This window comes from Orbicella franksi, chromosome 6 (genome assembly GCF_964199315.1).
Source record: "Orbicella franksi chromosome 6, jaOrbFran1.1, whole genome shotgun sequence".
NCBI lineage: Eukaryota > Metazoa > Cnidaria > Anthozoa > Scleractinia > Merulinidae > Orbicella > Orbicella franksi.
The window spans coordinates 10,413,269-10,425,715 of NC_138150.1; the positions used below are offsets into that span (position 1 = coordinate 10,413,269).

General features: G+C 40.0%; 1 protein-coding gene across 1 annotated transcript; it reads left to right on the forward strand.

Moving 5' to 3' along the window:
* Window positions 1-883: 883 nt before the first annotated feature.
* Window positions 884-10,796, forward strand: LOC145489553 (uncharacterized). Its single transcript, XM_081468532.1, has 3 exons — window positions 884-3,955; window positions 7,810-8,039; window positions 8,676-10,796. The coding sequence occupies exons 1-3, from the start codon at window positions 3,580-3,582 to the stop codon at window positions 9,132-9,134; spliced, it is 1,065 nt and encodes a 354-aa protein (XP_081324658.1). The 5' UTR covers window positions 884-3,579; the 3' UTR covers window positions 9,135-10,796.
* Window positions 10,797-12,447: the final 1,651 nt, after the last annotated feature.

Consider the following 12,447-nt stretch of genomic DNA (forward strand, 5'->3'; position numbering starts at 1 on the left):
ATTACAAATGACGAAACAAAAAGAAAAAGAGGGAAAAAAGGGAGATGGTGTAACAAAATCTAGCCACAAGGTTGATCTGTAAAACAGTGATAGGCCAATACACATACAGTGAAAGGAGTTGTGACGGTCACATTATTAGGGAGCTCAGTTAAGGTGGCTTACTACAGTTTTTCTGAGACTCAATAGCGCGCGCTACCATTGCCTGCCAAACGACAGTTAGTAATCGCGCGTTCAAAAATGACGCAAGAACCCTAAGAAGAAACGAAATCACTTCAGCACTTGGAAGGCGTTAAATTACTTCGGTATAAGTAGCAATAGTTTCAAACTCCGTTCAAACATGTGTTTAAGCCTAGGGCCAAAAAAATATGACAAAAAAGCCCTATAAATAACCGGTGAAAGAGCTCTAATTTACCCACGGTTTCTCGCGCGATACATGGCGTCACATGAGCGCGCGCTTAAATAAATAAGCACGCGTGACACCACGCGTGTTTTTCTGATTTTTGTGACGTCAGCGTTACCAAATAAATGCTATTTTCTCGCTTTCCCTTCGGTGAATTTTCTTTTTTTTAATTTGGCTCAGTTGTAACCACATACTGTTCCTTTAAAATACCCTATTTTTGTTAAAATCTGTCAGAGTTAATCTAATATATTCAGAATAATGACAAATTGTAGAATATTGGAAAAACCGTCTGAACAACCTTGACTTTTTACACATTTAAAATTTCAGGCAATATTATTTCCATGATGTGGCGAAGTATGAAAAACTTTCACCGAAGGAAAGTATAAATATTAAGGAGTTTAGGCCAAAATGAGGAATATATCTGCCTGTCATTAGAAGAGATGTTGCCATGGTAACGGCCTTAATCCAAAAATTGACAACTGAAACATAAGCCTTGTTTTAACAGTACCCATACTGGTAATTCTCTACAGGGAAAGCTTTAAGAGAAATTAACTAAGTTTCCGTTTCTAACTCGTGCTCTATATATGGAGGGTGTTCGTAATTACTCTAGGGAGCCACCTTAAGCAACGACGCTTAATAAAAAATGAATTTATATTTTACCAGCGAAATTCGCGATTGTCTAGATCTGTTCAGTACACCAATGGCTCTACTGAAACGCACTCAGGCTAAATATGCAATGACAGCGTCCAGGTCCGAATGAAAATACGAAAAATTAGCCTTCGTCGTCCGCGTTCAGTAGGCGACGCAGAACTTGGTCATTTCACGTTGTTGTTTTGCAGAGAACGGCAAAGAAATGTACAGAGATTTATAGCGCACGTGCACAGTGAACCTTTTGTTTGGTGGCGTTCTCTTTGCCATCGTCGTGGTGGTTTGCTGAAGCTCTCTATTTATAATACGGCCCCTTTTTTTGTCCGAGTCAACGTTCATACATTTTCTTGAAAAACCCCGTTAATGAAAAAGAAAAAAAAGAAAGAAAGAAAACCCCGTCAATATGGCCGCAACAATTCGACGCCCCCGCCCCTCCCCTCCCGGGCATTTGACGGGCATTTAGCATTTTGTTTTCGGAAGGTGACAGATGCCTAGGCTGCCTTGCAGACAGAAATGGTATGTACCGTATGTAGCGTCTGCGACGCAGGCTACAGATGCCCCACCTCCCCATGGTAGGGTGGTGAGAATAGAGCAAATGCACCATGCATGGGATAGCGTCAAAATTATATCTTATAGCGATATTGCCGTGTACTCGTGAACGCTAATATAATAACGTGAAAAAGCATCTTCTATTTGTTAAACAGCTTGTTAAAGTTTGATTATGACTGTTATTCACGTACTCAACATTTTTGTATTAAGCATATTGAAACTGACTCAGACATTGTCGAAAATAATACACACCGGTCTCCGCATAGACAGAGAAAAACTCGCAAAGACGATGTTTGCAGAGAAACTCATTGAGAGAAGGCTTATCCTTTCCAAAAAAAATATGATCCGTTTTTGCCATAAAGATGTCATCAATAACTTACCTACAAAGGTTCTTATTTAAACTAACGACTCACACCATACTCGCTTCTCGCCTCGATCCTCTCGCACATGGCCGAGACCAACACGATTTTTTGGGGGGGGTGGTGACTGGGCACGAGCTAGTATCTAAAGGGTTAAATCTACATCTGCATTTTTTACGTAGGGTTAATTCTCTTGATGTTCAATAAAGCAGGCTTTCATTTTTAAAAAAGTACCGATTTATAATTCTTTGTATGCGACTAAATTGTCAAATACCCCACCCCCGGGCAGGCCCATGGTGAAGACCTACAACCTGTCAAATGCCCGTCAAATGTCCCTGGGGATCGAGAGCAGGTTTGAAATTGACAGATGTATAATACTTAAAAATTTTACAACGGTAATACGGCCACTGGAACCGAGAGGTCAGGACCTTCGTTTTGGAAAGGATCTGTACAGCCGAGTTTGTTTTCGTTTCGATTATTTTTAGAATCCAGTTATGTTCCTCTTTCGATGGTTAATATTCTATCTACTGATTGAAGTCTGAGCATCTGCATACCCATCAATCAGTCCCATTCAAATTGTTACAATTTCGAATGTGTGCACCATGAGCTTTCAATGTCTGGCCGCAGGAACAACTCGCTCATGTAAACCTGAAACTGCAGCTGGCCATCATAGTCCCTTTTCATAAATGGCTACAAATTTAAAATTCCTTGTATGCATTTAAATTAGCCTCACTTACCTCATTTGGGAGCGTGAAAATTCTTTAGAATTATCAACTTAAAAACGAGGTTAGTAAGGCTAATTTTAATACTTCCAAAGAATTTATAATTGGTACCATTTGTGAAGAGGATCTATTGCGAAAACAAAAGAAGGCATTGAAAAAGCGGCGGGGACATCCAATCAGTATATTCAACCGAAGCTTTCTTATGAAGTACTATCAATTATGAGAACTTCGGAATGGTTAACAATTATTCGCCGATTGCGGGGAAAAGTTAATAGGACCAGGAGCCCCGACGGAACAAGGGAGAAAAAGTGAAATTTTCAAGGGATCAAAGGAACATGCTATCCCGCCTGGGAGGCCCCTGCTCTTAGTACCACACCTCAGTGCTTTGCTGCGGTCAATGCAACCCACGCCTTTGTGACTTGTGTCTACACTTCGCATGCTCTTCTTCTTATTTTCCATACAATACTTTTCTCTTCTTTTACCATTATTTTGAAGATTTGAGTAACTAGAAGCAGGAATAACCTTTCCACAAGTTATCATGCTTAAAAGATAGCCAGATAGCTCAAAAATAGCACTGAAATGATCCTGAATGATCGCTGCCTTTGCCCGGAACGACATCACTCGCGCGATCAAGAAATAAATAGCATTTTTATACCCTTATTAAATTTGTATTACGTGTACCGGTACCGTTAAAGTATGGATCCTGACTGGGCCTTAAACTCCGTACAAGGGTTGTGTCCGCTAACCTCTGCTCTGCCGTGATGTAGTCAGTAGTCACGTGATTTATACCTGTGTTCTGCTGTCACGCAAGGCAAAACTTGGCAAAACAAGGCAAAACGTGCATTGTGGGACGTCTTCTTCTTTACTTCCTTGATAGTTCGCTCTCTGACGATTTTCAAGGATGTCTCCCGATCCTTGGGCCGCCCGTCATGACAGGAACAAAGTTGATTTAGCGTTCATCGTAGACTGTACAGGATCTATGGGTTCTCATATCAGGCAGGCGCAAAAACACGTCCGAAGTATCGCGGAAACCGTGGCGAGAACTGCTTTCAACGTGACACTCGCTCTGGTAGAGTACAGGGATCACCCTCCGCAAGATAACTCATTTATAACAAGAACCCACGACTTCACGCATTCGCTGGATGAAATGAAAAGGTGGGTTGACGGTATGAGCGCCAGTGGAGGCGGGGACGGACCTGAATCAGTCGCTTGTGCTTTGGACGACGCTGCCAAGCTCAGTTACAGAAAAGATGCCACAAAGATTTGCGTTCTAATTTGTGAGTTCAGTAAATAAACTTTTAAAGCTTACTTTCCGTTAAATCTTACATCATTTATCGTTCGTGTATGTTACTCCAAGACAAGACTGTATGCATATAAACAAATTTAAATGTGCGTCTTGACAACGTATAAACTAACTCTCATATTAGCTTACGACTTTACTGTGCGCTAAAAGAAAGAACTGTTGAAAAGTTTAGAGGTGAATTATTTATGTAAGTACTTTAAATAGTGACAGAAATGTCCTGCCAAAATCAACGTCTAAGCCTTATATATTGTACCTTTGTATGAGGAATCACCCTTATTTGTACCAATACAAAATTTGCATTATTTTGCAGTTTTATTTTATTTGCCTTTATTACTTATTTGTGCCAGTACAAAAAATTGCATTAGCTTATGGCTCTGTCAGTTCTAAGCTCCTCCATGCCCGCTTCCCTCAAGATATTTGTTGGGAATTTGACAACACTTCTCGGCTAAGGGTAGGGCATTTTCTGTAACAGGTCAGTTTGTGAGTGGGGTTAAATGCCAAAGGCAGTTTTATCCTTCGGCTTGTTACAAATTTTACGCACATCTGTTTGGTGTTTACTGTTAAATTGTTTGTTGTTTGTTTATTAATTGTTATAAAATAACTGAGATACTACACGTGCTCTGATTGGTCAAAAGAATTGCAGACCCGATATGGCAGCTCTACCTGGGAACTAGAGAACTCAGAAATTATACTAGCACTAAATGTAGTGATCAGTTTTGGCTTCCGCTGACTGAGATATCAATAACATGCATATCTTTTCATTCATCGCACATGGAAAAACAGGTCTAGAAGTTAGTCAGCGTTAAGACCTAGATTTATCTTTCTTTCCCCGGCACAAATTTTATGCTGACTCTGGTTATGCTTGAGTTTAAAATTAACGTAGTTTTTTAAAAACTCTTTTTTTTTGGTGCTTTCCATGGTCTGTGAAGGTTGAAGTCAGCTGGGTTTGAATGATCAATTGAATGTTGTTAGAACAGCAGGGAAAAGATTTCTTTCGAGGTAACATTAAGCTTATTAGACATTCTGAGTTTAAATTTGCTGCGTGCATGCATACATAACACAATAACTGAATTTGGTTTCCATAAGCTTAGCTTTCATGCGATAATTTTCATTTAGCAAAATACATAGAAACGCAAACTTCATAGCAGAGTTAGACATTGCGACCACTGGGGTTGCCAATGGAACCAAATTTTTTCCACTGACTAACTTTGCATGCTTTTCACTGATCAGAAATGCTTTTGCTGGTGACTAAATCTGAAAACTCAAGGCCCAGTTGGCCCCAGTGTTTTTTCCCGAAAGTTGAGCTCTGCATAGCCTTCAACATAAGTAAATTTACATCTGAATACATTTTGGAAGCAGCATTTCTGTAACTAACCTTTATTCAATGAGCGAACCTTTGGAAAGTTATGGTTGAATTGCTTCACTGAGCATATGAAGTTTATACTACTTGCACACTTTTTGCACACTTTTGCTTTCTTGGTGACCAATTCTGCCAACTAATCCCCGCACTTCCTAGCTCCTATGCAGACGCTCTTTGGGCTAATCACGCAGTCTTCCTCCCCCACAAAAGTCTGCTGAAACATAGGACTATTCACTTAGCCCCATCAAGGAAACGAACTCAGAGAAATTTTTCAAGAGACTTCAATGGGTACCAGTGTGGCCTTTCAACAAGTATCTGGAAATTGGAACCATCAATTTAAATACCTGATCTGCAAGAAGTTATAGAGTGTTACATGAAAAAAGCAGGCATTTGTTTGGTTAGTACTGTACCTCTCAAATGCTGAAGCCTGCAGGAAGTCTGCTTGAAACTTAAGAAATGATTGCTAGATGCCAAAATACTAGCGTGGCCTTTCATCGAGTTTGTGAGACATGTATGGTATTCCGTGTTGCTGTTGAGGTGGCACAAAACAGTTTGCACTGTAGTTCTCCCTCCCAAGGGAGCCTATTTAGTTTATTATTAGCTTTTTATTACACAATGAACTGGCGCTGATTGGCTCTAAAGTAATTTTCATGTGATCTCCAGCTGATCTTTACAAACAATGGGTAAGGAATGTGCTGTTTGTTTCAGCAGACATTCATGGGGGAAGGAAGACTACGTGGTGAGCCCAAAGAATGTCTGCATAGGAGGCTATGCATTTCCCTGTAAGAATACTTTTGAATTAAATAATGTACCCTCTGCCTTTCATCAAAAACCTTTTCCTTTCCATTCTTAAAACTTTCTTAACATGAAATGTTTCCGTCACATTGCTCCGTGGATTTTTGTGTCCGGCACCAAGTCTGTGCTTTCATTCTTTCAGTCACTGTGATTGAACTTGATGAAAACAAGCAACTTCATCCATAGCTTTTTCATAAAAGCAATAGACCACTCTTTCTATGGGTTTACCAGCACAAGAAACCGCTCAGGATGTTGAGAGAACACTCGAAAAGCTTTTAAATTACTCACCTAACGGCTTGTGATTTACAAGCTTTTCTTGCACCAGTAAACCCATAGAAATAGTGGTCTATTGCTTGATTAAATTTCCTGATTGCCTTTGATAAAAAATGTATAAAAACTGAGTTGATAAACCTTGCTGGACTATTGCACTTTTCAAGTGAACCCAAGTTCCATTCTCACCACCAGCATTCTAGGTGTCAATATTACTAGTCTTGTGCATGCATGCAAGGTGTATGCACGATTTGGGGCATTCCTGTATTTTCATATCCATATTTATTATATGGAGAAGAGTGTTTACTGGGAACTAAACCACTCGTAGATTCCATACGCCACTTCATCCGGGACCTGAGTGGCGTATTTTCCGTATGTCACCTTTGTGAGTGTCTTATCATTCAGTGACGTCACAATTCCCACCTTTTGCTTTTGTTGAATTGGTTTCTCCATATAGTAAAAGGAACATTACACGTTGGCTCGAAGATATGAATTTTATGTTCGAGTGGCAAAGCTCACTCGTGAGATATTGTTCTTGCCACTCGAACATAAAATTCATATCTTCGAGCCACCGTGTAATATCCTCTATATATCTGTCCTTCAAATAACTCTAACACTGTGAAACATCTAGATTTAAATGTTCAAGCAGAAGTTAATTTATCAATGAAAATAGGATACTGTGCTTGCCTACATGTGGGTATGAAATACATTTATTTGGAAGAGTCTGTAAGATAATTTTCCTAAAAAAAGTATGAATTTCTCATACATAATGTGCCATAATTAGTCAATGGTATTCATGATAAAGGGAAATGTTTCACTTGTTTGTAAACTGCAGTTGTTGGCAGTGGCATTAACTTTTCACTGGATGACATCAAATGCTATCCCATAATACAATTCTCCCTGAGATCAAAGACTGGATATTTGCTCAAGTTCCAAATTACAGTTTAGTTTACTTAATAACAAACATTATTAATGTTGACATTACTTTGAAGACATTTGAACTTTCAAACAATATTTTATTTATAATAACTGCAGAAATTCTCACATGCAAATTGGCTAATTTTCATTGTCAATAAGAGGACACCGACAGACATGTTAATTTATAATTTATGCGCTGTTGATGCAGTGAGCAAGAGCAGACAATTTGACAACTTGTTATTTTAGAAACCAAATTGATGTCAGTTTTTATGCCTCTGTCCTGCTATTGACAATACATTTCGTCACAACATTGTCAAAGTAGTTCAAAGTAGTCTACGGATTCACTCGCTTATTGCCTCGTGGATCCGCAGTTACAATGATATGACAAAATACAAAATCCCTGATCAATAACAAAACTGACATCAATTTGTTAATGTGATGACATTGTTCATTATGGATTCACTGCACCTTTTTACTCTCGTTAGCTGATGCTCCACCCCATGGGCTTGGTCTGGAACACGACGGCTTCCCAGATGGCTGTCCAACTGGAAATGACCCTCTGAAGGCTTGCAGAATGATGGTTGAAAAAGGAATTGTACTGTACTGTGTGGGATGTGAACCCAGTATCCTACGCTACAAAGACTTCTATATGGGCTTGGCATACATAACTGGGGGGCAGTACGTTCCACTTTCCAGAGCACAAGGCCTTTCACAGGTGAAGTATTTTTTAATGTGCATTCTATGTTAAGGTGTCAGCAGCTTTATCATGATTTATGATTTTGTTGTTTTCATCTTGATTAACAACGTGAAACATAAAAATATGAGTTTTTTGCTCTTTTCTACTGATATAGATTATATTACATTAAAAATGAAGTTTTCAGTATGAAAGGAAAATAGATTACAGAGAGAAAAGCAGATAGTCAAGATTACAATATTTAGAGAGGAAGCTACATCAGCCTTAGCTGGTTATCGTGTAGGTCCTCTATTCTGGTCAAATTAGAATTTGTAGATGTTGGTTTTTGGGGAGGGAGGAAAACCGGAGAACCGGGAGAAAAACCCTCGGAGCAAGGCGAGAACCAACAACAAACTCAACCTACTTATGACATCTGGCCAGAATCAAGGCGAGCTCTCTCACCACTGTGCCATCCCTGCTTGTTAGTCAATAGGATTTCAAAGTGCCATACTGATTTCTGTACAGGGTATATCCTGTTTTTTTTTTTTCATGGAAATAATTCACTGGTTTTAGCAGATCTTGTACTGATGTATGAGTTGAAAGTGAGGAGCAGTAGATACAGGCCATTTAAAAAAAACATTGTTGATCATTAAGTTACCTTTCGTTTGGGCTTTGCAGGTCATCATAAATGGGACACTTGAAGAAGTGGCTCAAGAAAACCTCATGGGATATGTAGAAGATTACTTGTATATGGAACTGGCTAAGCGTCGTGCAGAGAAAAAGAAGACAACAGTTGACGACTTAGCTGAAGACCTCCAGAAGCATCTGAGCCTCAGGAATGTCAAGTGTCAGCAGCTGCAGTGTAATGCAGAGGCACTTGAGCCTGCCTCACCAACAGCAAAGAAAATTGCTGGCTTAAAAAAATTGTCAGAAGTACGACAATTGTTGAAAGATGAGTCTCCAATGGACTACCGATCCTTCACTAACATGCGTGTCACATTGGAGGTGAGCATAACTGCTCCAGCAGAAGTTACCAAAAACCAGTGTGGAAGGTTAATTATGAAGGAACTTGGTAGGGAAAAACAGCCTGTCACGCATGATGAATTGACTGGAGAACTTATCATTGAAGAATTGTAAGAGGTTGCCATGCCATTTTTATCGTTTCTTGTGAAAACAATTTACAGAAATGTGAATTGACAAGAGAATCTATGGTATTGATCTCTAGAGGGCAACCCTAAGCAAAGAATATGGTAGTTTGCCTGTAGTTTTCAAGTGATTTATACGTGTTCATAACACTCAGTAGTTGCATATTAAGAAACGACTTTTACAATTTTAATTTGACAATTAGAAAACAAAGTCATGTTTGCTTTAGGTGTGTGGTCAATAATGTAAACCTAAGCTAACTATTGCTCATAGACACCAAAGGGTAGTTGTCTTATTGTTTTTGTTGACACCTGAGAGGTTTGCAGTTCAAACCATATTGTTTAAATCATTTGTAAGCCCCACAGTCAAGAAGAACTTTCTCTTTAAAGAGAAATGCATCCATTATTGTTTTATATCAGTGACTAGATGGCCATGGGAGAACCAATCAAATTGGAGTTGAACCCAGTCATCTTGAACTTTCAGTGGAAATGAAAAATACTTTGAGATAGAGGGGTTCAAGAATGCCAATACCAAAAAGTGCTTTCCAAAGGGAAAATGATTTTATTTGAGACTGTGAGGAGTTTGAGATATGTTAGACTGAGATAGCAAAGTTCAATTGTATTGGATTTTGAAAAGAACATGCTGAGCATGTATGTACTAGCCTTGCATATTATGCTTTTAGGAGTCCACTAACTTATGTCAGTTTATCATCATCTGTGGTACTGAATTTTGCAGTAGTACAGTGCTTACAGAATTGCTCCTGAACTATAGAGGTTAATAACATTTTTGAAGTTGTACCCTCAGTGTATTGCTCAAAACAGGTAAATAGCACATAGATTAGATTACAATCAATGCGACACAGTGGGAAGGTTGAGAGTAAAGCCCTGTCCAAACAGGAAATGTTTGATAACGAAACATGATCAAACATTCTTTGGTGACTATAACCATTTTCTGTTTGGACACCTTTTTTTTTATCGTGTTTGATCGTGTTTCATAAAATTTGAACGTCGACAAACATTTGATCAAACACTGTAAAACAGTTTGCTCATTTGGACGGTGATCAAACATGTTTGATACTGTCTAGCCACTCAGTTCAACATCAGCATGTTTTGTAACCAAACAATGTTTGATGATGTTTGGTTGCCAAACATTTGCCGTTTGGACACAGCTTTAATACCATTGAGTATTGTATTGTACATTTTATGTATTTTTTTGGTTCAAAACTTAGCACTGAAAAAGGGCCACGCCCAACATGTCTGCTAAATAGTTAATAAAATTTTCTGGCACTTTTTCAATTACTACTTTTTGCACTTTGCCACACAGCCACAGATCCTTTTGGATTACTGCTATTTGTTGTATCTTTTTATTGCAAGGTATAAATTTGAATAGTCATGCAAGGATTTCATCCACAGAGTCATGAACATGTTGGAACCATATTAACTGTGTTAAGACTGTTTGAGTGCCTTCAGTTTGCCTGATGTCAATATCAGTGACTTGATTTTAGTGTCAGATTAAATTATTGTTAAGTTATATTAATATAATATTTCAGTGATTGTAAATTCATTGTTGTGGTGGAAGATGTGTTGGCTGCCTTGAAATAGAATGATTTGAATTCAAGCTGGAATAAATGTTTGTTAGGTAACATTGTCATGTACTTCAATGTATGGTCTTTACTGTAAGTATATGCAGAAGTAAAGGGAGGGTTACATCATTTCCTGGCGTGTACTACCTATAATGTACTATTATGGGAAGCTCTGCCCAAAAAGGTATGGACCTTATTGAGGAGCATCCCCCTTTGAAGCGTTTTTGGTTGCCACTCCCCCCCCCCCCTCCCCCTGCATCTCCCAGGTATCGTTGTTTATGGTTTGATCTAGGTTGCCCATTTTCATGTAGAAAACAGCTGTATCTTGAATGTTGTCTGGGATTCCTTTTATGACGTCCAGACGTGCCAGATTCTTCAGTTATTTTGTTTCATGAAGAAGCTGTGATCTGGTCATTGCTTTTGTCTGTCAATTTAATAACTTTAGCAAGTGGCTGCACATTGATACCACCAACATTAATCTATTCAGGTTAGATTGATCACATATTACGTAAGCTGGGGGTAAAAACAGAAAAGTGGCACACAAGGTGATGACAGTGTGTCACTGATGTTCTCACCACATTTTGACATCATCTGCGATATTTTATCACTAGACAGACCCACTGCAACATGGAATCCGCGATCTGCTTTACATAATAAAGAAACAAAAAATGTTAAGGACGTCATCAATATCTCTGTCCATCAATTGATCATAAATAAGAACCAATCAAAATCTCAGAACACAGTCAGACCTCTCTACCACGGCCACCTTGGGGACAGTAGAAAGGTGGCCGTAGAATACCTAACAATCAAAATATATCAAAAAACCAGAAGCTGAACAGAAACGAAAAAATGTGGCCGTTGTAGAGAGGTCGCCGTTGTAGAGATGTGGCCGTTGTAGGGAGGTGGCCGTTGTAGAGAGGTAGCCGTTGTAGGGAGGTGGCCGTTGTAGAAAGATAGCAGTTGTAGAGAGGTGGCCGTTGTAGAGAGGTGGCAGTTGTAGGGAGGTGGCTGTTTTATAGAGGTTGCCGTTGTAGAGAGGTGGCCGTTGTAGAGAGCTAGCCGTTGTAGGGAGGTGGCCGTTGTAGAGAGGCAGCCGTTGTAGAGAGGTGGCCGTTGTAGAGAGGTAGCCGTTATAGAGAGGTAGCCGTTGTAGAGAGGTAGCCGTTGTAGAGATGTAGCCGTTGTAGAGAGGTAGCCGTTGTAAAGACGTGGCCGTTGTAGAGAGGTGGCCGTTGTAGAGAGGTAGCCGTTGTAGAGAGGTAGCCGTTGTAGAGATGTGGCCGTTGTAGAGAGGTAGCCGTTGTAGGGAGGTGGCCGTTGTAGAGAGGTGGCCGTGGTAGAGAAGTAGCCGTTGTAGAGAGGTAGCCGTTGTCGAGAGGTAGCCGTTGTAGAGAGGTAGCCGTTGCAGGGAGGTGGCCGTTGTAGAGACGTAGCCGTTGTAGAGAGGTAGCCGTTGTAGGGAGGTGGCCGTTGTAGAGAGGTAGCCATTGTAGAGAAGTGGCCGTTGTAGAGAGGTTGTCGTTGTAGAGAGGTAGCCGTTGTAAAGACGTGGCCGTTGTAGAGAGGTGGCCGTTGTAGAGAGGTAGCCGTTGTCGAGAGGTGGCCGTTGTAGAGGGGTGGCCGTTGTAGAGAGGTAGCCGTTGTAGGGAGGTGGCCGTTGTAGAGAGGTAGCCGTTGTAGAGAGGTGGCCGTTGTAGAGGGGTGGCCGTTTTAGAGAGGTAGCCG

Coding starts and splice junctions, on each gene's coding strand:
- LOC145489553 (XM_081468532.1), top strand. CDS start 3,580: ATGTCTCCCGATCCTTGGGCCGCCCGTCATGACAGGAACAAAGTTGAT. Junction 3,956..7,809: donor AAAGATTTGCGTTCTAATTT/GTGAGTTCAGTA, acceptor TACTCTCGTTAG/CTGATGCTCCACCCCATGGG. Junction 8,040..8,675: donor GAGCACAAGGCCTTTCACAG/GTGAAGTATTTT, acceptor TGGGCTTTGCAG/GTCATCATAAATGGGACACT.